This window comes from Dama dama, chromosome 12, assembly GCF_033118175.1.
Source record: "Dama dama isolate Ldn47 chromosome 12, ASM3311817v1, whole genome shotgun sequence".
Lineage (NCBI taxonomy): Eukaryota > Metazoa > Chordata > Mammalia > Artiodactyla > Cervidae > Dama > Dama dama.
The window spans coordinates 35186336-35214042 of NC_083692.1; the positions used below are offsets into that span (position 1 = coordinate 35186336).

The 27707-nt window shown below is 40.0% G+C and overlaps 1 protein-coding gene across 2 annotated transcripts in view; it reads left to right on the forward strand.

The window, feature by feature from the left end:
- The first annotated feature begins 1829 nt into the window (after nucleotides 1-1829).
- Nucleotides 1830-27707, forward strand: part of ATG14 (autophagy related 14) — a 36380-nt gene continuing 10502 nt past the window's right edge. For both annotated transcript variants that reach the window (XM_061156993.1, XM_061156994.1), the window contains exons 1-7: nucleotides 1830-2067; nucleotides 13877-13939; nucleotides 15271-15313; nucleotides 17550-17631; nucleotides 22116-22353; nucleotides 25123-25352; nucleotides 26550-26667. In XM_061156993.1, coding sequence (XP_061012976.1) covers nucleotides 1847-2067; nucleotides 13877-13939; nucleotides 15271-15313; nucleotides 17550-17631; nucleotides 22116-22353; nucleotides 25123-25352; nucleotides 26550-26667 — 995 coding nt within the window. In that variant the 5' untranslated portion in view covers nucleotides 1830-1846. The remainder of the gene's footprint in view (nucleotides 2068-13876; nucleotides 13940-15270; nucleotides 15314-17549; nucleotides 17632-22115; nucleotides 22354-25122; nucleotides 25353-26549; nucleotides 26668-27707) is intronic.

Consider the following 27707-nt stretch of genomic DNA (forward strand, 5'->3'; position numbering starts at 1 on the left):
GTGATTCTGTATGAGTAACCATGCCTAAGAAATGACACCTTTTTTTTCCGAAATGACTGTTGTATGTTATTTTTAAAATGGAAAAAGTAATGATTTCAGAATTTGAAGAGTTAAGGCCTTGCTAGAATGATATTCTAACATCATTAAAATTTAATGCTTTGTTCTTGTTAAAGATGTAGTACATGAACATGTGTTCTCTAAAAATACATAACAATATATAGAAATTTAAAATATCTGTATAAAACAGGATAGAAATTGTCTATTGTCCTTTTTTTTTTTTTTTTTGCCGTTTTAAATACTGAATAGATGATCCTGGCCAGCAGGTACAGGCCTGTGATGGATCCTGTCAGAATACAAATGAAACATTAAAGTCTGAAAACTTAAAGAAAAATTAAAGAATTACATATCCTTTTGTTTGAAATGATCGGAGAGAAGTATTTCTCTCTCCCTAAAAATAAATCTTCAACTTTCAGGAACCATTCAGGTTTAGTATAAAGTCTATTTTGAAAACAGTTTAGGGATTTTTGTGCTTTTTTTTGTACCTTCATAACCCTGTGTAACTGTATTAAAATAGATCAAATAAGACTTAAGAGGCTGGAGCAAAGAGCTAAGCTTCAAAACCCAATTAGCTTGTGGGAATCATGCGCATTTGATGGAGAAGTGGAGATTAACAGGGAGGGGGATGGGCTAATAGGAGTCTTGGACCTTGTTCCCATGTGGGCGGGGATTGTCCTTCACTAAAATGAGGACAGGGAGGCTTGGCCTGCAGTCCATGGGGTCGCAGAGTCGGACACGACTGGGCGACTGAACAACAACAAAATAAGGAAACGTTTGTGGAGAGGGAGAGTTCAGTTTTGTTTCTGAATTGCTTCAGACCAACTCTGTACAGTGAATTGGTCACCGTACATTACCTCAAGCTTAGTGTAGGCAGTTATGAATTTGGGGGTATGGAACTTGGGAGAGACGCCCTAGCTGAAGAGAGAAATTAAGGCAGTCATTAATTTATAGCCTGCCAAAATAATCCTTTTGAGTCACTGGTCTGGATCATTTGACCTATGAGCCCCAATTTTTTTTCTTCTGTAGTTTACAGGCATATTCAAACACCAATTACTCTGATATAATCCTCTGACCCACCCTGTTTATCCTCACAGAAAGAAATTTGGAGTAATCAAGTCATGTTAAAATACTACCTAGTTGAAATTCTTAGAATATGGCCCGGAATAGAAGCGGAATGCTGGACATTAAAATTCATTTTTCATAAAGGTACAACTGTGATGTACACGTTCAGTACAGTTGTTTCCACTGGTTAGTTATTATTGGCAAAGTACTATCAGATTACTATTAAACGGATTGATTTGTTAATCCTCACGACGTTGGGTGGGCACTGAAGTTTTCTCCACGTGAACACGGGAGAGGTGAGGAATTTGCCCCAAAATCACATGAGCCAAAATTCCACCTCGCTCCAAGACCCACTTCCCTCATCCAACTCTGCGGTAGTTTTAGCCAAATCCACAGCGAATGACAGAAATTCCCTTATGCGTTCCCAATCTGTTTTCCCCAAATCCTGAGGGCACTGTATTACTATCTCTTGCACAAGTTTGTGGCGTTAATTTGTAGCCTGGACGTGAAGGAGACGCTGATGACACTGTTGCGCTGCCTCGCCCCCCTTCAACCTAATTCCTACCCAGCTGCTGCTGAGGGGTAGGCGAGGTCGGGCGAGGTGCTCGCGGGATTCCCGCCGAGCTCCCGGAGCCTCCCTAGGCCCCTCCCAGGCCCCTCCTCCTCACCCAAGATGCACCTGGTTGAAAACAAAATCCCACGTGACTGGATCTGCTCTCAGGCTATCATGGCGTCTCCCAGTGGGAAGGGAGCCCAGGCGCAGGAGGCTCCTGGCTGCGGGCCCCAACCGCTCGCCCGGGACCTGGTAGACTCTGTGGACGACGCGGAGGGGCTGTACGTGGCGGTCGAGCGCTGCCCGCTGTGCAACACCACCCGCCGGCGGCTGACCTGCGCCAAGTGCATCCAGAGCGGCGATTTCGTCTACTTCGACGGCCGCGACCGCGAAAGGTACGGCAGCCGCCACTGCGCTATTGTCTTCTCTGGGTGTCTCCACCGGCTTGGAGGCTGGAGCCTGGAGCCGAGTATGGGCCGCGGAGCCCAGCGAAAAGAGGAGGAGGTAGCGAGGGTAGCTCCTTCGCGCCGGCGCTTTGCTCCCTGGGGACGGGGATGGGGACGGGGATAGAGGCCCAAGAGGAGAGGTCGCAGTTTCTTCCTAACCCACTCGAGAAGAGACTGACCTCACGGTGCTTCTGGTACTAGGGAAGAGGAACAGGTGATGCCTGTGGAGAGGTCTTCTCCTATTATTGCCATAGATTTGGATTCTCGGTACTTTGTTACTGCCTCATGCAAAAGCTTGGTTTAATCTTTATTTTTCAAAAGAACATTCATTTTCTAGAGAAGAGGCCAGAAGAGAATCAAATAACTGGTTAAGAGGGATTCGGGCCCTGGTAGCTTGTGTCACAGATGGATCTTGTTATCAGACATACTTACTCTAATGTGTGAACTAGTCTAGCCTGTTTCTCCCTTTTGCAGATTGTTTTGAATGCTAAGGAGTTTGAGGATGTGTTTCCTCTGTTTTAAAATACGAGTGGGAGCTGCAAGCCCTTAGTTAGGAGAATTTAATTTAAGAACACATTTTGGCCTTGTTTTCAAATTTAAACAAGAGGCCTACAAGTCCTGGGCTTTCCAGGTGGCTCAGTGGTAAAGAATACACCTGCCAATGCAGAAGCCCTGGGTTCAGTCCCTGAGTGGGGAAGATGCCCTGGAGAAGGAAATGGCAACTCACTCCAGTATTGCCTGGGAAATCCATGGGCAGTGGAGCCTGGCGGGGTACAGTCCATGGGGTCGCAAAGGAGTCAGACCCAACTTAGCGACTAAAACAAGTCTTTGGTTAAATAATTGTAAAATGAGTGTGGTTAGCTGCAAGGTTTCTCAGTCCCAACTTTTGTTTCAATAACTTAGTGACAGTAAGCCAGCTAATTTTTTTAGTGTAAAAATTCAGATATTAATGCCTTAACAACAACCCAATAAGTTATTATCCCTAATTTACTGCTAAGGAAGCTGCACAGTATCTTGCCCTGGGTCACACAAATAATAAGGGTAGGGACCAAAAAATTCCAGGCAGCCTGAACCCATATGCCATGCACTAAACCACTGGATTATATAATATCTGTATTTGGAAGTGTTTTTGAGTTTCTGATAGTCTTCTGATCATGAATGGAGTTCATTACTTTTCCTTTTGAAAAGATTTGTATATATTTGGTTCATCACTGTTTTCTCATTGATGTAGTTGATGAATTTAGAAACTGCTGATGTAGTAATAGCTTTAAGAATTAAAGCAGTTGTTTTATTATAAAAATACTAGGTATGAGATGGAAATGTCTTTCAAGGGTTCAGTTCTGGATCCTCTTCTCTATACTTTTTCCTAGATCCATTCCTATAATTTAAATATCATCTATAGGTTGAAGACTGCCAGACTTGTTTCTCCAACCTAGGCCTTTGTTAAATTGAGAAAACAACTGCCTGCTCTATTTGTATTTAAATTTGTAGTGAGAATCTCCATCTTCATATGGCAAACTGAATTCATGATTATCCATAATAAATCTATTCCTCTCATGGTCATCCCAACCCAGTAAATGATGACCCAATTCTTTGGAACAGGCAAAAAAAGCCTTCCAGTCTTCCTTGACTCCTCTGTTAATGCTGCCATATCTTATCCCATCAACAAATCCCATCTGCCATTCAAAACCTATCCTAATCCCAGCCATTTCACTACCTCCTGGTCTGGTCCACCTGAGGATTATTGCCTCTGGAGTCTCTGCTTTCACCTTTTCTCCTTCATAGTGTAATTTCCCATATTGCAGACAGATTAATACCATCCTTCCATTCCTCTGTTCACATCTTCCAAAGTTTAAAAAAGAAAAAGCCAAAGTCTTTATCTGAAGTTCTATATTGTTTGTTCCCTCATTGTTCTCCTGTTGCTTTTCTCTTACTTACTCTGCAAAACATCATGGCCTCCTTGCCAGTACTCAGACATACTGAAAACACTCCTGCTTCAGTCTTATTCAGACTGCCAGGAGCTCCTTTCTCCTAGTCTTCCAGGCTACTTTCTTTGACTCCTTAGGTCTGTGTTCCTTACAGAGAAACTCTGACTATTCATTCAATTAAAATAGTAACTTTCTTCCCCACTCAACCTGATTTCTTGTTTTCCATATTTAACTGCCTCTCACTCCATTGATGTTAGCTTTGTGAGAACAAGACAGTTTTATACTCTGCTATATCCTCATAGTAGAAGCTTAATAAAGATTTGTCGAATGACTGGATCAATCTACCCTTCCTTCCCAAACTTAGTCTCATCCCGAACCACTTCACTGTTACACATCATGACCCGTTTGTGACTTAAGCCAGAAACCTGGAAGTTGTCCTAGCTTTTTCCTGTTTTCCTTATTCCATGTATCGAAATCACTGACAGGTATAGTTTGATCTGCTTCAGAATAGATCTTGAATCTGTCTACTTCTAGTCCAGACTGCTATCATTTCTTTCCTGGCCACTAATTTGTTTTCTTTCTTTTACACCTACAGCTCTTCCCTAGCCACCCTCTGGCCTTCACACAACAGCTACAGTAGAAATGTAAATCAGTTAATGTCACTGTTCTGCTTAAACCTTTCAGTGTTTTTTCACTTTATAGAAAATAAAATTCAAGCTTCTTACTGTGCATATTAAGCCCTATGTGATCTGGCTACTGCCTACCTTCTAATTTTGGCTGTAAGGTTGAGTTTAAAATGTGATCTTTGGATTCAAGCTGCATTGAATTGAATCCAAGCTCCACCACTTGTTATGTGATTTTGAAGTTTCAGAGATTACTAGTAGTAATTACATAAGAGCATGCACTGAACTACTTAACATGATGTCTAGAATGTATTAAGGACTCAAAAAGTAAACTCTCACCACATTCTCTCATGTTCACAGCTCAGTAATTGGGCTTTCTCTCACATTCTCAAACACATGGAACTCTTCCACCTATGGGCCTTTTTCTTTACTATTCCCTCTGCTGGGAACACTGTTCCTCCTGATTGGCATTTTACCTTTCATGTCTCAACTTAAATGTCACTTCCTCAGCGAGACTCTCCCTGACCTTCACTAAGGTAGGTCCCCACTTCCATCTCTCCCCCCATTTCTATCACAATTCTCAGTTCTTTCATGGTATTAAACGCCATAAGTGGTGTCACTTATCTGCGGAAGGTAACTGCATCCAGAATGTATCAGTAGTTCCACACAGGAGTGAATTCTGCTTTTGTTCAGTCCCATCCTGGTGGTTAGTGCAGCACTGGGGAGGAACGTAATAAGCAGATTGTTGAAGGGAATGGTAAAGGCAAGACCATTTTAGAAACTGAAATACGAATTATTTTCAGGAGAGGGATGTGTTACAGTGGATTTCTTTTTATGACCAAGCAGAAAAGTGAAAAATAAATACCGGATCATTCAGAATTTAGAAATGAAAAATAAAGTTAAGGTTTAGGGATAACAGACAGCTTCACTTCACTTTCAGTCATCCCTTTTCTGAAGTGTGTGTTTCTAAAGAAGAGGAGTTTGCTTGTTTGTTTTCCTTCATTCCCTGACCAGTGTCCAGCATGAGTAGGATGCAAGAATCTCTTGAGACCCAGGACCCTCTCCTGATGGCCAGATCAGTCTTATCGAGCTCATTAGGTACAGTTATTGGTGTGAAATATTCCGGCAGATAAGAGACAGGCAGGTTTCTGCACGCGAGGATTTACACTGACTACTAATAAGCCTTAAATATCTTGGGCCAAAGGTTGATTGTGAGATATTCTCTGGTCTTCAGTACTTATGAAAAATTTTGTATTCTGTACTTTACTTTCAGACCCTTTTTACCCCTCTTACTTTATGAGGAAACTCACTGACTGTGGGAAACCACCTGGAAATAAAATATGGAAGCCTCAGCATGATTTAAATACCCTTGTTTAACCCCCTGGTTCTTTTCAGTAAGTTAACCAAATTAGCTGTGCCTGCAAGGATCTTGAATGTGATGTACATATCAAAGTTCCTATAAATGTAGATGTATTTTTTTCAGGTTTCATTAATAGACTAGCTAAATATACAGGTTCTAATGGTTTAGCAGTTCAAGGAAAATTCAATATTAAAGAATAAATGTGTATCCTAATAATGCTTTTGACTTCTAAGAAGGGAACATGCATCTTTATGTAATTTCGTGGACAGTATGAGTTTGGCAGTTAGATTGAAAAATACTTGAACTTGCTACTTTTTTTTTGGCTATTGTTCAGTGGGACACTTCCTTATAACCTTGGTACCACTATCCTTTCCTCATCTCCCACCTTGGCCCAGTCCTGAGACAGTACCCACGTCTCTGCTTTTCCTTCTGTCTTTTGACTTGTTTGCTTCCTTAAGAGATGAAGAGGAATAATTTTAAGCAGTACTCTCAACACCATCTCCTTTGAATCTTGTACCAGAGAACATTTTAAAATTGCAGGTCTTTTAACAAGAATGTAGTTTTCTGGATTAAACATTTATCTGATACTAGAAATAACACTCTTACCCAATAGATAACTGACAAGTTGAAATAATCTTTCCACTCAAAACTGGAAAAAATTGCTTACCAGTTTATGATAGGGTGTAAGAATGAGACAGTGGGGAAAATCTGAGCATACCTGGGAACATCTACATGATGGTTTAGAAACCAGTTATTTTAAAGTGTGGATCAAAAAGAAAGGCATTTTTTTTTTTTTTTTTTTTTAAGAAAGGCATTTTATGAGCAGATGGATATTGCTCTCATACATACACAGCATCAGGAATGATGCAGCACTCCTTTCACCGATGAGTTTTAGGAATGTAGGACTACATTTTTACCATGAAAAGAAATATGGGCACCAGACAAATTGAGAAGTGGGATAGAGGACAAGCAAGAAATTTTAGACGTTACTGAAGATTTTGAGAGGAAGATACATCCTAAAAACTCTGTTCCCCTCCAGTATCTTTCTAGTTGTCAGTCTTTAGCTTATAAAAGTTTGTTTTCGTGAGGATTCAGTTCTGGACCCACATCTGTATACCCCACTCAGCAGAATAAAAGCTCCATAGGTACCTGGACTCCCCATCTTGAGACAAGAGTTTATCAACCTGCGACTCTGGTTATCTCTTTCAGGAAGGGTCACAGCTCCCATCCCATGTAGCTTATTAATTGTATTTACAACAATACATGTGGATCTCCTAAGAAAGTATAATACTTGCTTCAATCAGTATCACTGGCTACTCTTAACCATTATGTGTACCCTTCAGAATTTGGAAGGATTTCACAAGTATTGTCTCATTTGTTCCCTGCTACAAAACCAAGAGTTATTAACCTGTTTTTAAGATGAGGAAGCTCAGAGTAGTTGTGCCTTACTTACTGCTGGGCTATGCTAATTCTTACATTGACTGACCTCCAGATCTGAAATACATACATACATACATACATATGCATATATTTAGTATATATTCAGTTTAATACATTTGTAGGATTAAGTGCAAAATCACTCATTGCAATGAAGAAAAGGGAAACTAGCCTGTATTGCGTGTTAAGTGCCTGTACCTGATGCTTTCACATTTATCTTATTTAATCCCTATACTCAAGTAGGATAATCATTATTTTCATTTTACAAGTGAGGAAACCAAACAGTGCTCTGTTTGTACTTTCTACTAATGATTTAACCTTCATTCCCGCCAGTGGAGTATGTTTTACTACAGTTAACCCTTGAACAACAGGGGTTAACTCACCTATAATTTATAGTTAGCCCTCTTTTTATCTGCGGTTGCTCTGCATCCACAGATTGAATCAACTTCAGACCGTGTGGTACTGTAGTGTTTACAGTTGATGGAAACCTGCATTGTTGAAGTTGTGTATTTTCTCATACTTTAAGTATGCTAACATAAGTTAGAAGAACTATTCTGATAAGGACTATGTTTTTTCATATTGCATTTGTCCGTAAACGTCATACCCTTGAATGCCTAAAAGAACTTAAGGGAGAAAAATATGAAGGCTAGTGATTTTTGGTGTGTTATTAATAGCATCCTAATTCAAGAATACTCAGCTCTCTGACCGTTTCTGCTTGTGTAACAGAGATCGCTGTGCTCTTCTCCAGGAAAATTCATGCTCTTTGTTACCCGATAAGTCTCACTGCCTTATTTCTAGAGCCAGAATCATCAACTCTTCACCAAACCTGTGTCCAAATCGGAGCTGGGGGAAATTCCCCACCGCTAATTTGAAAGCTGTCAGTGCTTATTTTCTCCTTTCAGATTTAAGAAACCCAAGGAATATAAGGGTTGACTAATTCTTAAGGCCCTCAGTTGCATATTTGAAAGTTTTGTGGGATTGTTCGGTTTGCCTTTCTTAAAATACAGGAGTAGTGTTTCTTGGACTTTTCTGTTGCCATAACCCTAGGCACAAAGTGAATGTAAACCACTAGGATGAGGGAAAGGACTGGGCAGGCAGACGGAAGGATGAGTTATTTTATGAAAGGCACTAAGTAAGTGCTCAGTAAGGTGTAGTCGGTGGTCTGACGGTGTTATTGATCATCTGCACAGAATCAGTAGTAGGATTCCTGATGCCCCTTTTCTGCTCTCAGGGGAGAGACTTAGGTGACAAGTCCTGCTTGTGGCCAGATCCGCTGAGTCACCCAGGACGATCTGTGGCCATGGCGCAGCGTGGAGTGATGCGGTCACACTTGTAACTGATCCTCGTCACCCTGCTGTCCCACTGGTGTGGTGAAGTTCTCTGGGGCAGGACAGAGTAACTTCTTAGTTTGTGAAACAGCAGAATCTCCTCTGCCTGTAATGCCTTCCTTCCCTTAGCAGGGCCACCTCTAACCCGTCCTCGGGCAGACGTGACTCCAGAATCTGAGTTGGGTTGTGTATCGTCTCTTGGATTGATAGCACCAGACTGTGTGTGACCACCTGCTCCTGGTTCTCACCACTCTCTATCACAGGGGCACTGTTTAAAGTTGACTTAAGGGAATCCTTTTTTAGGGGGGAAGAAAAGCAAATACAAGTCTGGAGGAATTTGGTAAATAACATAGAAGACATTTTTTAATTGGGAAAGAAAATATTTAAAAAGTGTTTAAAAGCCCTGATGCATGGTACAGGTTCACTGGCAGATTCTTTTCAGAAAACTATACAAAACTATAGAGCCATTCAGCAACAACAAGAAAATGGATAAATGTATCTGCACAAAATTTTGGAAATTTTGTAGAGCAGAATCATAAGTAGTCACTAAGCAAATTGAGAAAGAATTTCAAGATGTATGAAAGGAAAATAGCTAATTTTCCTAATAACCCTTTAAAAAATCTATAGAAAAGTGAACAAAGGACATAGACTAACAAATGAAAAGTAGCCAATAAGAAATAATGCAGAAAGGCAAATAAACGAATTGTAAACTATCTTTGAAGGAATGGAGTGGGAAGCCAGTCAGGTTAGTAAAGAATAAAATGTGCAGTGCTGAGAGAGAATGAGAACAGGTTGGTAGGGTTGTAAATATCATATGAAATGATTTCAGAAGAAATTTAAAGATAACTGCCAAAGGTTTGCATGTAAATATTTGACCTAGCAGTTTATTTGTAAGAATTTCTTGTAGAGAAACCTAAAAGCTTAAAAGGTTTGTGCACTAAGATATTCATTTCTAACATTATTGATAGTAATGAAAATTTGGAAGCAGTGGCAGTGTTCATCAGTAGGCGTTTCTGTGAATAAGTTATATGATGTCCATTCAGTGAAATTCTATAATGAGATACGTCTTTATGTTCTGACGTGGAAAAAGATACAAAACATTTTATGTAATAAACCCAGCTTGAAAGACAGTGTATGAAATAAAATATGCCTTTCCCCCTTTTCCTTTTTTTTTTTCCTTCCCTAAGCTATCTCTATGAGTCCTGGATTGGAAAATGCAGAGAATGGATGAGGTGCTGGTGAGCAGTTGGCTTGCTGACCAGGCACATTCCTTGATACCATCTGCTCTTTTGCTCTGTTCACACTACCTGTTTTTTCATTTCCTTCATGAAGAATGACATTACTCATGAAGTGTTCGGTACAGGAGGAATTGCTATCTCCTGTTTGTTATTCCTGCTGTCATCTGTATTTTTATGTTTGAGTTTGGGTTTGTTTCTAACAACCTAGGAGAACTAACCAGCCTGATATAAAGCTGGACAGTGTCATCATCCCAATTTGTTTTAATGCAAAGTGGCATCTTTACAACAGATCCGAAAGGAGCACTTTTATAGCCTTTGAAAGCAGGATTTTCTCTTTTATGTCAGTCCTTTGTTTACACAGGTTGATGAATCTTGTGAGTTTGTCATCTCCTTTCAGGTTACCAAGAGCATGAATCATGCGTTACCTCAGTAAGGGAGAAGAAAATAGCACATTTGTTTCTCATTTTCAATATAAGGAAATGGAAGCATATAACAAGTACTATGTCTAGTACACAGCCAGTTGCAGAAAATGAATGATTAGATTTCTTAACATTCTGTAAAATGCTCTGTAGTAAGTTGTGGGCACATAGTAAAAGCCTGATAAGTTATTTGGTGAACCTATGAATTTGTCCACTTTCTACATTGGTTTCTGAGTTTTCTAATGTTTCCTGTCGTTACCACCTCACGGGCCATTGCAGTACTGCCCAGTAGAATTCTGTGCGATGATGCTGCATATCTGTGCATCCAGTAAAGTGGCCTCCAGCCATACGTAGCTGTTGAAATGTGAGAGTGTCACAGAGAAAGTGAATTTTTAATTTAATTTTAATTTAGCCACTTAAGTATATAATTCTGTCACATATAATATTGTCTGATTTGCTTTCTTTAATATATGTGGTACATTTTCTTTTTTTTTTTTTTTTTAATGTGGTACATTTTCAATGACTATTGAAATAGCAGAGTCATAATTAGGGCATTTTATCCCTTCCATTTAGAACTAGATATCTGGGGATATTTCAGATGTGGGACTATAAAAATAGTGTGTTAGACTTCTATGTCTGTATTATTATTATTATTTTTTTGATTATTTTAAGGAAGAGATTTTTAGGGCTGATATGGTTCTGGTTTTATGTTATGGTTCTGTTGAATTGTTTTCATTTAGACTGGGAAATCAGGAGATAGCCAAAAGCCTAATTCTGGACTCCATACCATGTTACCATGGTGGGTAACATTACCTTTATTTCTTTGAAAGTAGTTAATAAACCACTGTTAGCTCAATTCAAAATCAGTGCATGATATTCAGTTCAGTTCAGTCGCTCAGTCATGTCCGACTCTCTGCGACCCCATGGACTGCAGCACGCCAGGCTTGCCTGTCCATCATCAACTCCTGGAGCTTGTTCAACTCATGTCTGTCAAGTTGGTGTTGCCATCCAGCCATCTCATCCTTTGTCATCCCCTTCTCCTCCTGCCTTCAGTCTTTCCCAGCATCAGGGTCTTTTCACATGAGTCAGTTCTTTGTATCAGGTGGCCAAAGTATTGGAGCTTCAGCTTCAGAATCAGTCCTTCCAATAAATATTCAGGACTGATTTCCTTTAGGGTTGACTGGTTGGATCTCCTTGCTATCCAAGGGACTCTCAAGAGTCTTCTCCAACACCACAGATCAAAAGCATCAATTCTTTGGCACTCAGCTTTCTTTATGGTCCAACTCTCACATCTATACATGACTGCTGGAGAAACCATAACTTTGACTAGATGGACCTTTGTCGGCATAGTAATGTCTCTGCTTTTTAATATGCTGTTCAGGTTGGTAATAGCTTTTCTTCTAAGGAGCAAGAGTCTTTTAATTTCATGACTGCAGTCACCGTCTGCAGTGATTTTGGAGCCCCCCAAAATGAAGTCTGTCACTGTTTCCATTGTTTCCCCGTCTATTTGGCATGAAGTGATGATACCAGATGCCATGATCTTAGTTTTCCGAATGTTGAGTTTTAAGCCACTCTTCTCTTTCACATTCATCTTTAATTCTTCTTCGTTTTCTGCCATAAGGGTGGTATCATCTGCATGTCTGAGTTTATTGATTCCCAGCAGTCTTGATTCCAACTTGTGCTTCATCCAGTCCCTCATTTTGCATGATGTATCTGCACATAAGTTAAATAAGCAGAGTGACAATATACAACTTTGATGTACTCCTTTCCCAGTTTGAACCAGTCTGTTGCGTGATATTACTCATACATTTTTTAAAAATTTTCTTATTTTAAGGAAGAGATTATTTTACTATTATTTTAAGGAAGAGATTTTTAGGGCCATTATGGTCACATTTTAGGTACTCAGTAGCCACACATGCCTGATGGCTGCCGTGTTGAACAGCACAGATCTAGAAGATTTGAATATCACTGCTTGCCACCTTCAGCTGGTTGACGCTTATAGAACTCTGTACCCAGGAACTATAAAATATACATTCTTTTAAGTGCACATGGAACTTTCACCAAGGCAAAGTGCATCATATGCAAGGCCATAAGACAGTCTCAAGTCACAAGATTGAAATCTCATATTCTGGGACCACGTCAGAGTTAAAGTAGAAAAATAACAGTAAGTTACCTAAAAAGCTGGTATATCTGGAAATTGAGTGATACACTTATAAACATATTCTTGATCAGAGGGAATTTTATGGAAAATTAGAAATTTCCAACTAAATGATAAAATACAGCATTTGCAAAAATGTTAAGGGTTTAGCTTTAAGCAGTACTTTGGTGGAAATTTGTAACTTAAGGAGAGGCTTAAATTTGATGATTAAAGTTTTTACCTTACACTCCAAAAAATAAAAAAGAAAACTAAATTCCTATTAAGGTAGCAGGAAGAAAATAAGAATAAGGGTAGAATACTGAAAAATATAAAAAATGATCTGTGATGTGATAATCTTTCCTTTTGGTAACTTTATTAATAGTGACTTGCTAGCCATAATGACTAGTGATAAATTTAGTGAGAAAAAATTGGACATTACTTTGCCAACAAAGGTCCGTCTAGTCAAAGCTATGGTTTTTCCAGTAGTCACATAAGAATGTGAGAGTTGGACAGTAAAGAAAGCTGAGCACCAAAGAATTGATGCTTTTGACCTGTGGTGTTGGAGAAAACTTGAGAGTCCCTTGGATAGCAAGGAGATCCAACCAGTCAACCCTAAAGGAAATCAATCCTGAATATTTATTGGAAGGACTGATGCTGAAGCTGAAACTCCAATCCTTTGGCCACCTGATACAAAGAACTGACTCATGTGAAAAGACCCTGATGCTGGGAAAGATTGAAGGTGGGAGGAGAAGTGGATGACAGAGGATAAGATGGTTGGATGGCATCACGGACTCAATGGACATGAGTTTGAGTAAACTCCGGGAGTTAGTGATGGATAGGGAGGCCTGGCGTGCTGCAGTCCATGAGGTCTCAGAGTCGGGCACGACTGAGCAACCGAACTGAATTGAGGTGCCAATTTAGAGATGAGAGCAAGGTTCAGTCAAGTTTAATAATTACAATTGTTTATAATGGAAGCCTCAGTTTCCTTGTATTCAAACTCACTTTAGTGCTCTGATTTGCCTGTTTTGGAAGATAATTTAACCTCGGGGTGAAGAAACCTATAGATATATTTTATAAATCCATGAAAGAGTTTTAAAGCTGAGAATATGAACCTAGTTTTAAGTAAAATGGTGGGCAGCCGCGTGCATCCCATCAAGAAGATGTGTTCAGGATAGTGACATTTCCAGATGAGTCTGCAGAAATGATTGGCTCTCAGGAATTTGCATAATCTCATTTGCCTGAAAAAAAAATGAACATTTAAATAAAACGCTGCATTTTTTTCTTACAGGTTTATAGACAAGAAGGAAAGATTAAGCCAGCTTAAGAGCAAGCAAGAAGAATTTCAAAAAGAGTGAGTTTTCATTTTGCTTTCTAATTTGTGGGGGTTATCTGGTCACTGCATGGTTTATTTCAGTGCTATGGTACGCAGATATGTGGGTTGCTGATTTATTGAATTTAGGATACAGGTCTCAGCATGTGAAGAGCCCTGTATCTGGGAGAAACCAAAATAAGAGATTGTCGAGTTTCTGGAGAACAGTGGGATCAGACATGGGGCCTGATTAATAGCAGGCACAGTGACTGAACGGGTGAATCAGAGAGCTGACCCTGGTGAATGGGTCCAGTACAGAAAGCATGTGACACTAGTGGTGGTGGCTCATGTAGGACATTATTGCTTCTCTTTGTTCTTCTTCTGTATGAAGGTTTTGCAAAGTGTGGTCTGCAGATCATCTACTTAAGATTAAATTAACTTGATGTTCTGGTTAAAAATGTAGATTCTTGGAATCTATCCTCAGATAATTCTGATTTGATAGGTCTGAGGGGAGGCCCGGGAATCTGAGTATTAGCAAGCACCCCTGACAGATCTCTTATACTCTGGATTTGGGAATTGTCCTGTAGAACATTTTGTCCCAAATTGGTCCAGTCACCGTTCTCCATCCATACCCCAGACATGATTAACACATTTATGAGCAGATTAACTCTTCAGAGATGCCCTGCATTAGAGAAACCTGCTTGGATTTATTTTACTCCATCATTTCTCTGACTTTACTCTGTCATAGAAACTTAACTTTTTTCCTATAGAACACTTCATTCTATAGAACAAATTTTAGCCTACACTGACTTGTGCCATTTTAAAGTGGGGGAACTGACAATAGCATTTTAGATCATGAATTATCTTATGTTGTTGTTAGATCACTAAGCTGTGTTCAACTGTTTGTGATCCCATAAACTACAGCTCACCAGGCTTCTCTGCCCTAATTATCTCCCAGAGTTTGCTCAAACTCATGTCCATCGAGTCGGTGATGCCATCTGACCATTTCATCCTCTGTCACCCCCTTCTCCTCTTGCCTTCAATCTTTTCCAACATCAGGGTCTCATTATTATTACTTACGACTGATGGAAATTATTGATTATGATGGAGAGCAAAGGCGATAGCTGTTATGGAAGTTTATTGTATTTACAGAAAGGCTCTGAGCCATACTAAAAGTGCAAAAGGAAGCAGGTAAGAAAAAAAATTGCAGAAAGCAGGGGATTTGGAAAACATTTTTAAATACTTAACACCCCACTTTGGTGTATCCAGAGTTTTCTAAGACCTTGTTTTAAAAAGTTGTTGATTTTGCATTTTTGAGCTTTACCAATTTTATTATTTTAAGAGCTTATTTCCTTTATCTCTTCTCCATACAGAGTATTAAGAGCTATGGAAGGAAAATGGATGACAGATCAATTGGTAAGAAGAAGAAGTATTTAAATAATATTCTTTATACTTGAGGTTACATGTTTTTAAATTGGCAGAACTTAAAAAATGATTTTGAACTTAAATTTATTTGTGATCATTTTTTGGCAGTTCTCTGTGAATATATTTCTAGGGCAGGCTTCTCACATATTTCATTTAGATACCAAAAACAGGGTATTGGCAGTTAATTATGGAACCACCATAATGAATAATTATGAGGTCTGATGCTGACAGAAATATACAAGAACAGTTAGATGCTCTTTTTAAAAAAAATTACTCATCATGAACATACACTTTCTAGATGGGTTAATTGAAAAATAAGCTAAAATAGTAAAAGAAAATATGGGAGAGTGTTTATATAATCTGAAGGTGAGCAGACCTTTATAAGCCATAAAGTGAAACATTTGATACACTGCATAAACGTTTAAAAATTGTATCTGTTGAAGACCCTGGCAAGATGAATATAAACTGAGACAAAATGTGTACAACATATGGAAATAAGGAGTTTGATTGATTACAATTTTATTCATTGTTGCTGGAAGTGCATATTGGCATATTTGTTTGAGGGACAGCTTGGTGGTAGTTTGTTGCTTTTGTAATACATATGTGGTATATATACATCCAGTAGTTTTCCTCCTAAGAAAGTACACATGAATATACAGATTTACAGGTAAAGATTCTGATTGTATCGTTCTTAGTAAAATTAATATATAATTAAATATTCATCAAACAGAATAAGCTAATTATGATACTGTGTAGCTGTTAAAAAGAATGTGGTCAGTCTATATGCACTGGTATGGAATGATATCCAAGGTATTTTTTTTTTTAATGAAAAAAAACTCAAATAGTAGGCTCCGGTAAAGTATGATTCCATTTGTGTGTGTGTTTTAAATATAAATGCTCTTGAAAGTCTGAAGAGATACACAGTTACCCCTGAATAGTGGGAAGGAGTCAGGCTAACAATCTCATTCTTCTCTTTTGTGATGCTTGCTTTTTTTATAATAGGCATCATTCATAATTTTTAAATACTTATAAGTGAATTTTGCTTATGTTCTGAATGTTCTATAATCAAATTATGTTGTATGGGAAAAAGTCATAAAAGACTATTTATAAAGAATCTCATCCCAGTTTTTCTAAGTTCCTTTCTAAGTTTTCTAGTTTTTCTATCAAAAACTTAAATATTGATTCTTAAAGACTAATATCTTTTAAAAGTGAAAATGTCTCATTGCCAGTTTATTCCTAAATTGATCACAGGTCCCGTGAATCTGTTCTCAGATGTCTCTCACACCGCTTTGGAGAGGGGAGCATTTTCCCCACTGAACAGTCCTGTAATGTGTTCTGTATCTTGTACTATCACACTACTTAGACAAGTGTTAAACATTATAAACATTTGAATGTTGTAAGCTTTCAGTTGTCCCCATTTATGGAGACATCATGGAATAGATAAATCATACTTTCTAAAAACCAACTAGTATGTCAGATTTTTACTTATCCTTTATTCTCTTTGGGGAAACCGTACCTAAACCTTGGTAATGGGAAAAGGCAGTTTCATGTTTCATAAAATTTTTTCAGGCTTTTCCAGAAATCTTATATGAGTTATATACACTTAAAAAAAAAAAAAAGACTTCTGCTCTGTTGTAGTTTTTTATTACTCTGTAAGTAATATTTGCTTATTGTATCAGTGAGATAGTACAGCTGATAGGCTCCTCAGTAACCAGCACTGAGAGTTTAGAGCAGTGCATCCATAGAACTCTCTGATGATACAAATGTTCTGCACTGCCCGATATGGTAGGCATTAGCCATAGGTGGTGTTGACATGTACCACCTGACATGTGGGTAGTGGGAGTAAAAACCAAATTTTTAAAAAATTTTACATAATCTCATTGATTTTCAGATAGCCACATAGAACATAGCCACATAGATAGTTCTGTATTGGACAGGACAGGTTAAGAGAATATGCTTCAACATTTTTCTCTATACTTAACTAACACAGAAAAGAACTATGTGAATTTCTCATTCTCTCTTAATTTCGTAGCAGCTTCTGTACTGAACCAGAAATTTTTTTTTCTTTTTTGTAATCCACTGGTTACAAAAGCTGTAATAAATATACTGGTCTTTTCTTCATTGCATTTTCTAAGATACACCTCAGGATAAGTAGTGTCCCTAGTAGATAATCATATTAATTGTAAGAGACCAATATCTGTGATATTTGTTTCATACCTTTTTTAAGAGATGGAAAATAATGTCCTGCAAGATGAGGATTGAACAGCTGAAACAAACTATATGTAAAGGAAATGAAGAGATGAAGAAAAGTAAGTAATTTTCCCACCTCTGTCCAACCCTGATAAAGGACTCATGTGTAATTTCATGGGATTGATCAGCTAGGGAGAGAAAGGGGAAGGGGTGGTAGAGGCAATAGCAGCCTGGAAAAGTTAACTGGTTGCCTTTTACTGTTCATAAAACATTTGTCTAAGGAATTTATATATATATATATATATATATATATATATATATATATATATATATCTATTTCAAGTATATGTATATAAAACATATATCTGTGTTATATATATTTACAAATGTGTGCATATATACATAAACACATGTGCAAATGTAATGACCTTTATAAACTACTTATCTCAGTTTAAAAAGTTGAGTACTTTATGTGTCCCATTTCCCTTAGCTGATAGGAGGCTCAGAGTCAGTCTTGGTAATCAAGTATAATTATTATTTCAACCAGAAGCAAATATTGACCTTTTCTCCATCAGTGAGTCTTATACATATTTTAATCTGTATTAATTTTGTATTTTGTACTTCATATTTTATCACAAGTAGTTGCCAGATTTTAAGAGAATCCTCTTAGAAATCCTGTGTCCTTAGACATAGTGCATGCTGGGATGTCCCTGGTGGTCCAGTCGTTAAGACACTGAGCTTCCAGTGTAAGGGGTGGGGGTTCAGTCCCTGGCCAGGGAGCTAAGATCCCACATGTCATGTGGCCAAAGATAAATTTTAGGGGATAAAAAAAGGTTCATATATTTCTGAAGATCACTGTTTAAAATTTAAAATGGATTGCTGTCATACCTTGTAAGTCCCTTTATTATCTACTCATTGCTTTTAGAAGCAAGTATTTTATAGTGGTAGGTAATGGTATAAAAGCCGCCTTTGAAAAACTTGTCCTAATAAAGTGCCTGCGTGGAGTTTCACAGGATTAATAAGCTAGAGAAACAGGGCATCCTGATGAAGACGTCTCAGAGCTACAGCCGGCCCCTCCTGTGCTGAGTTTGGCTTGCACTGTCCAAAGGCTCTGGGTCAGCAGCAGTGTAGGGACTCATTACTTACCACGGGTTCACCCACTTTCCCTTCCTCCCTGGATGTTCACAGTAGGAGTTTGCCACCAGGCATCTGTGAACCTCCTGAAATTGCTGAATTGACTGAGTTTGTGTGTTTCTCTGATGAAAAAGTTTAAAACTTTGATCAGCTCCTTTTAATAGGCTCCTGTCCCCCCCAATTATCCTTTCAGTTTAGTCGCTAAGTCGTGTCTCTTTGCAACCCTGTGGACTGTAGCCCGCCAGGCTCCTCTGTCTGTGGAAAAACATCTACTTCTCCTTCATTGATTACACTAAAGCCTTTGACTGTGGGGATCACAACAAACTGTGGGAAATTCTTAAAGAGATGGGAATACCAGACCACCTTGTCTGTCTCCTGAGAAACTTGTATGCAGGTCAAGAAGCAACAGTTAGAACTGGACATGGAACAACAGACTGATTCAAAATTGTGAAAGGAATATGGCAAGGCTGTACACTGTCACTCTGCTTATTTAACTTCTATGCTTATTTAACATCATGCAAAATGCCAGGCTGGATGAATCACAAGCTGGAATCAAGATTGCCAGGAAAAATACCAACAGTCTCAGATATGTAGATGATACCACCCTTATGGCAGAAAATGAAGAGAAACTAAAGAACCTCTTGATGAGGGTGAAAGAGGAAAGTGAAAAAGCTGGCTTAAGATTCAGCATTTAAAAAACTAACATCATGGCATCTGGTCCCATCATTTCATGGCAAATAGATAGGGAAAAAGTGGAACAGTGTCAGACTTAATTTTTTTCAGCTCCAAAAGATAGTGTCTGCAGCCATGAAATTAAAAGATGCTTGTTTTTTGGAAGAAAAGGTATGACAAACCTAGACAGCATATTAAGAAACAGAGACATCACTTTGTTGCTAAAGGTCCATCTAGTCAAAGCTATGGTTTTCCCAGTAGTCATATACAGATGTGAGAGTTGGGTCATAAAGAAAGCTGAGTGCCAAAGAGTTAGTTGATGCTTTCAAATTGTGGTGCCAGAGAAGACTCTTGAGATCTTGAGAGTCTCTTGGACTGCAAGGAGATCAAACCAGTTAATCCTAAAGGAAATCAACCCTGAATATTCATTAGAAGGACTGATGCTGAAGCTGACTCCAATACTTTGACCACCTGATGCAAAGAGCTGGCTCATTGGAAAAGACCCTAATGCTGGAAAAGATTGAAGGAAGAAGGAGAAGGGGGCGGCAGAGGATGAGATGGTTAGGTAGCATCACTGATTTGATGGACGTGAATTTGAACAAACTCAGAAGATACTGGAGGACTGAGGAGCCTGGTGTGCTGCAGGTCATAGGGTGGAAAAGAGTTGGACACAACTTAGTGACTGAACAATAACAGCAAAGCCCCAAAATACTGAAGGCAACAACCATGGAAAATATTAACAAGAGATATGGTCTCTACTAGTGGACTCTATAGCTGTGATTTCCATCCCTAGCAGATGATTGGTGTCACCTGATAACCATTTTTAAACTCCAGAGAGAATCTGGGCCCTGCCTTGGACTTAGAAAATGAAAATCTCATTCATGGGGACTGGGGTCAATGGTTCATAACATGTCTGTAGTAAAAGACTATTTTTTTCTCCTTCATTTCCAATGTGTCATAAGCCAACATCAATAATTTTGTAAAATACAGTAAAATCAGTTACTAGAAAAGTGATTACATACTTGGATGCCACGGTAATGTCACATAGCCATGTCAAAATATTTTTTTTCTAAATTTGCTCTCTATTTCTGTACTTGTTTTGTTTGGTAAAGGTTTGGGCCAGATCCATGGTTCACACTTTGAGTAGTAGCTCTACTCTGATGACCTGCCAGGTTCATAAGCTGTTTGCCACCATCTATATTAAACTGAGAAAATTTTGCAAACAATTTCAAGGCAGTTAATGAATTCCAGAAGCTCAAGTTTATAGATTAGATTAAGAGTTTGCTACTCAAGAAATAGCCTGTTGTGTGTTTTAAAAAAAAACAAAAAAAACAGAATCTTACTGTTAAAGTACCAATTATAAACTGTAGCTCCTGATGAACATTTCTCCAGAATCTTTCGATTTAACACGTTATGATTACATGATAATATGGCATAGATAGGGAAATTGGATTGTATTTGAAATTTCAGAGTTGAGTTGATCTGTTATTTGCCAAAATAGCAAGAGTAGATTACAGACAGGGAAGATGACATGGAGAGAAGAGTGACTTAACCTGAGTGCATTAGTGCAGGTTGGGTGTCTGTGATGACTTCCTGTCACCTTCAGGGAGTTCCGGTATTACATTGGAAAGTGTCATTTAAAAAATCTAACCACCATATGGCTCAGGCCATGGCTAGATATTGATAGATACATTTGAGTACTTGTAAAGAACTCAGTAGAGATCATGAAAATGAATGAACTTACTGGAAAGTGTGTGAAAGGACCATAGACTTAACCTTTGGGACATTCATATTGATCAGGAATGGTGAAGAGATGAATCAAAGAAGAAAAAGAAGATGTGTGTGTGTGTGTGTGTGTGTGTATAAAAGAAACTTTATGCCTGCTGTGAAATAACCTAGGTTTAGTTTCATGCGTCCTCAGTCTTGTCTGACTCTCTGCGACCCCATGGACTGTAGCCTGCCAGGCTCCTCTGTCCATGGGATTCTCCAGACAGGAATACTGTAGTGGGTTGACATTTCCTCCTCCAGGGGATCTTCCCAACCTTGGAATCGAAGCCGTGTCTCTTGCATCTCCTGCATTGGCAGGGATACTTTTACCACTGTGTTGCCTGGGAAGCCCTAGGACCTCCATAAAAAGGGCACATATTGGGCAGGATGAGTGTCTGTGTTCTCGGCTGTGTGGCCAGGCTCTGGTGGCCCTTGCAGTGGTTAAAATGTTAGTGTATGGTGGGTACTTCCACCCTGCTGGGGGTGCTGCTCCCCACTGTGACTTTTCAGAGTGGTGGTCTGTTTCTTTGTTGCACGACCACCGGCCGTGAGGTTGTCCTTGGATTCTCTGAGTGGAGCCCAAGGCACACTGAATAGTTTCCTAAGGAAAATCAGGTCTCCAGTGAGTTTTTCAAACTTAGGTATTTTTCTGCCCAACGTGCCTATTCTTCAGTGTTTACTTTAAGAAAGTCAGGTGCTTTGTGTGCTAAACTCCAAACACAATCCACCTTCCCTAACTTGAACTTGATAGTCTTGAGTGATGCTTACTAATGTTGATTACAAATGGAGACTCAGAATCATTTTAGTGGTGGTCCCCTTTGCTCTGTGTATAATACCTCCTTGAACTAAACTCTTGGTCTCCATACTTGGTGAACATCATCTCATTAATGTTATTGAGGTTTTGCTTTCAATTTAGACATAATGCAGGAAGACACTTAATGCTCTGGAGGCCTTGGTGGGGGAGTATTAGTATGCAGTACCCAGAAACTGTTTCCAGAGCTTATTGTTGGGTGTGACTTGTTTATTTTAGATACTGAAGGCCTCCTCAAAACCAAGGAAAAGAATCAGAAACTTTATACTCGAGCACAACGGCACCAGGAAAAGAAGGAGAAGATCCAGAGGCATAATCGCAAACTTGGTGACCTGGTAGAGAAAAAAAACATGGACTTAAGAAGTCATTATGAGCGTCTGGCAGATCTACGGCGGTCTCACATATTAGAGCTCACGTCTGTCATTTTTCCCATCGAGGAAGTAAAGACTGGTGCGAGGTACAGTAAGCAAGTCTTTTGACTCTAGGGAAACCCAGTTTCCAAAGATCAAGTGTCTTTCAAGCATGTCAGCACATTTATTGGGCCTCATTCTGGGTTTTCCTGGTGATGAAACTTAAGTCTTATCTGCTTCAGTCTATAGTAAACACTGCATGAAGTTGGGGAGGCAGTCAGGGGGAAGGGTGGTGGCCCTGGGAGAGGTGAAGCCCAAGCTTATGGACTCTTAGAGCTTCCAGAGGAGGGCCGGGCTCACACCCTTCATCCGGAACCATCTGATGTGGCTGCAGGGCCAGTCAGGCTGCTCATTAGTCACATGCTGTTAGGCAAGTTCTTGCGCCTTCAAGTCTTATTTCCTTGTCTGTGAGATGGGGATAATAAACGCCTACCTCACAGAGAAATCATGAGCTAGATGGAAGAAAAAGCCCCTGGGTCTCTTACTTGGTGGGCAAGACATGCTGACTCCACCTTTCCCTTGTAACCGTCCCGTCTCGCTCAGGATCAGCTAGGTTGAGGCTCAGGCGCCCTCAGGAGCCAGTGGGACGAACAGGATGGGGATTCTCAGCTGGCTGACTGTCAGAGTGACTCAGGAGCTTCAGGAGAAAACAGGTCCCAGAGGACTGAGCTCCAGCCCCCCTGTCCCTCTTAGAGTGTTTTATTTTTTAAACTTCCCCAGATGATGCTGGTGATCACACAGATTTGGAAACTTCCACTGAGGAGTTTGGTTTGTTTTCTGGTTAACCATCGGGCCCTTGCCCTTGAGGGTTTTCCTTCTCTGCAGTTGCCTTCACTTTCTGGCACCTTTTCCTGGCGCTGGACCGTCAGTGGACTCTTGCTCCTTAGGACTTAGAATTCACTGCCTCCACTTCAGTCTGTCCTTTCACCTGTTGCCAGAGTGAGCTTCCTCAAAGCCTGAAGGTCTGATTGTGCTTCTGACTTACAGCCTACTCTCTGACACTTAACAAGTCATTTGTCACTAGTGATGGTTAGCAAATATAGAGAGAAAAAGGCAGATTCAAAATAGAGAAGAACTCAGGGCTCAGAAATAGACCTGGAAAGTGGTATTCTGAATCAGTGGGGAAAAGTTGGATTTTCCCCAAATTGGTATAAAGACAGCTGGCCAGGCCTTTGAGGGGGGAAAAAACTGACAAACAGAAGCATTATGCCAGATTACATTTTAGATTTTTTAAATTACATATGAGCCAAAATACCTGTGTTAGAACACATGGTCAACAAGACTAGGATACTGTTCCAGATTGTAGGATACTAAGACTCAGAGAAAAACTTTCTCTTCCATACTTGTGCTGTTTAAATCTTTTCTGTTAGTGTAAATTGCTATGTATCATTCTTCTTTTTTAAGCTAGCAGTGTTGAAGTTATCCCTATGATAAGATACCTTGCTCTGTCACATTTCTTCTCACCCTGCCTTGAGTGGGGGAAGGCGGAAGTAGAGGGACGGCCTAGAACTGGCCGCAGTGTCCTGTGCAGGGCCGCCAGGGCTGGGTTCATGTGCAGCTGGTGGCCCAGGGGATGGGTTCTAAACGCAGAGCAGCACGGCAGGCCCTGCCCTGTCTGGGCATCTCCCACCTCTTCTTCCAGCACCGTTTTCTGGCACTTCCCTCGTGCCTCCACACACACCCACACTGCCCTCTCTGCTCCCCAGACACCCTGCGTTCTCGCCACCTGCACGGTACCTGCCGGGCCTTCTCATTCCACTTCCACACTTTAGGCCAGCAGCACTCCAGTGTAGTTTGTGAACCTCTCTGGGTCACTGAGGCCTTCTCAGGGCATCTGTGCAGTCAAAACTATTTTCATAATAATACTAACACTTTATTTTCCCTTTTCACTCTGTTTGACATTTGTACTGGTGGCTCAAATGCCGTGGTGGGAAAATCTCCGTCACCTTGACAGGTTTCAGGGCAGTGACACCAGACTGTGGTAATAGTCATTGGATTGCCTCGCAGTGCAAAAACCAACCAGTTACACATCAAGAACACTATTGATGAAGCAGTAGAAACTATTCATTTTATTTAAATTAAGTCTTGGCCGCTGTATGCCCGTCCTTAGACTGCTGTGCAGTGTGGTGGGAAGTCTGTAGAAAGCATGTTTGCTGCATGCTGAAAGCTACCAGGCTGAAGGAAAGGCCCTTGAGTGAGTTGCTGGTGAAACTAGTTTTTTGTTCTTTTTTTTTTTTTTTTTTTTTTTACTATGGGACACTTTCTCCCCTTGAAAGAACAGTAGAAAAACTTGGGTTTTAAAGAGATTTTCAAAAGTCATGTGCTATGCTATGCAACTCAGCTGGTCAGCAAATAATGTCACTCTTCGCTAATTTTCCTGTTTTGAAAAATACAGTTTTTCATTCATAAAAACATGCTACTTATGTGTAATGGGATTTATTATTTTTGAGTGAGTTAATAATTTAAATATTTCTCAGATTTTTAATACAGTAAATATTAATAGATCTAACACACATACACAAAAGCTCTTTGGAGTCCTTAGAATTTTTTGAGCACATGAGTGGGTCTTAAGATCACATGGTTTGAGAACCTAACACTTGACACCCTTGTTCATGGTCCCATCATGCCCACATGCTGTGAGCTTCTCTGCATGGCTGCTTTGTCCTTCACCTCTAGAAGGACTTGCTCACCTCTGTATTTTCCAATTAAATCCCTGTCCTTTCATGCATCATCCCAGTGTTCCATGTACCTGCCAAGTAACTGCACACTGTTTAAAACCCAGTGCCTTTACCATCCGTATGATCTTCGGTTTGTAGAGATCCTGCAGACGTGTCTTCAGAGAGCGACAGCGCCATGACCTCTAGCACCGTGAGCAAACTCGCTGAAGCGCGGAGGACGACTTACCTCTCGGGGCGATGGGTCTGTGATGATCACAACGGGGATACCAGCATTAGCATCACGGGGCCTTGGATTAGCCTTCCCAACAACGGGGACTACTCAGCCTACTACAACTGGGTGGAAGAGAAGAAAACCACGCAGGGGCCTGGTGAGAAGCAAGATAGTGTTAGAAAACTTTTATAAATTTTTTTTTAATTGAGGTGAAATTTATGTAACAAAATGAACGTTATAGAGTCAGCGAGCTGACAGTGTTGTGCAGCCATCACCTTTGTCAAGATCAAAAGCACTTTTTTCATCCCAGACAAAAGCTTTGGGGCTCGAATCAGTCACTCCCATTCCCTCCTCTTCCCAGCTCTTGGCAAACACTGTCCTGCTTTCTGTCTCCATGGACGCTTTCTGTTTGTTTCACAGAGATGGGATCATACAATGTGTGGCCTTGTGTCAGGCTTGCTTCACTTAGTATGTGGTTTTCAGAGTTCCTCCACATTGTGCCATATACGTTTCATTCCTTTTACGACTGGATAATATTCCTTGTGTGGCTCTGCCATATTTTGTTAATTGATGAATGGACTGAAAACATGTGTTAATATTTTTTTAGATATTTCACCTTTTGGGGTCAAGTGTTACTTATATAAAAAGATCTCACTATTTAAAGAAGTGTATTTAGCCTGTTGGTTCCCATTTTTATAGCTTCTAACTTTGTAAATAACTTTTTTTTTTTTTAACCAGTCCTAAGTGGAGATTGAAATACCCCAGTAGAAAAACCCTTTAAAATGCCACTAGCTTCTCTTTGGTGGAGAGAGATGATGCAGTTAGTTATCCAGCAAGTATTTACTGAGTGCTTTCTGTCAGGCACGTGCTGGTGTCATGCACAAGGCTATGTCACCAAGGCAGGTGTAGCCCTTTGCCTCTCTGTGGAGAGGAAAGGAAGCAACTCATGGTCAAAGGCATCACACTCTGAGTGTGGGCTGTGGGCAGAACCAGCACTTCATGGGGTGGGGCTACAGAGGAAGGGACTATTTCTCTGTAGGGTCGTCAGGGGAGGCCTCTCTGAGGAGATGACTTTTAAGTTGGTTATTAATTGCATAAATAACGCATTATCCAAGCAGTTCAGACTTCAATTTCATTTATGCTGGGCCCGGTTAGGCCCATTTGCTTAGGTTATATTCCACTCATCAAAAATTATAAATAATATTAATGTCCGGCTATGGACCTTTTATTAATAAAGAGTAAAGCTTAGCCGTCAGTAATGTATTGATAAAACCACACATCCCAGAAATCCAGGTTCATTAATGTTTTTGTTGAAATTGAAGTTTTTTGTGTATGGCTGTTTTCTACTTTATAGACATGGAGCATAATAACCCTGCTTACACGATCAGCGCTGCATTGTGCTACGCGACTCAGCTGGTCAACATTTTGTCTCATATACTTGACATAAATCTTCCCAAAAAGCTGTGCAACAGGCAAGTGATTGAAAGCAGTGATGTCATCTTTATCATGGCTCTCTCATATTCCTGTTGTGTTCTTTATTCTAATTAAAACAATGGGAGGGGAATTGGGGAAGGACAAGAATTTAAGTATTATTGGGACTTTCCAGGTGGTCCAGTGGTTAAGACTCTGCACTTCCACTGCAGGGGGCATGGGTTAGATCCCTGGTCAGATCCCGCATGCCTCATGTCTGGCCAGGAAAGGAAAAAAAAAAAAGAATTGAAGGATTTTCTAAAAAGAAAAGATCTGACCGTGAAATACTTCATAAGCCCAATGTGCAAATTTGTGTCATTACCTTAAAATTGCATGTGACGTGTTTGAAAAGACCACAGAATTCTCTCATAGGAAAAGATAATTTAAGGGAAAACCAGGATACACAGAGGGTGTGCTTATGTGTAAGAACTGAGTAAATTGTAACACTTTCTTATTTAATAGTAAAGGTTTATAGTCCACCCAGTTCCTACTAAGATCTTCCTACCTCCCACGTTATCCTTGCATTTCAAGTAAATGTTAATGTATGTTATTACCACCACCACCACCACCACCTCCCTTTAAACACAAAAGGTATTGTGCTAAACTAAGGTGCTCTACGCCTTGCTTTTTAAATTTGTTTTTATTTATGAAGATTTTTTGAGTATCTGCTGTGTGCTTGGCACTGTTCTAGGCACTGGAGGGGGTACACTGGTGATGAAAATATAATCTCTGCCCATTTGGTACTTAATTTTAACAGAAAGACACATAGTAAATGAACATTGTGTCAGTTGGTGATGAGGGTTGGGGAGAACATTAGAGCAGGTGAAAGAGTGGGAATGTGGGGCAGGGGAGGGTTTACCACATCCGAGAGGGTGGGTATGGATCCTGTGGGAACCTGGAGGAGGCTGGGAGCAGGCCACGGGGATCCCTGGGCAAGGAGAAGGGCAGGTGCAGAGCCCGGGGAGAGGGAGAGGATGAGGCAGTGGGGATCCAAGTCTGCAGATCCCGTGGGGACCTTGTAGAGCCACTGTTGGCTTTAGCC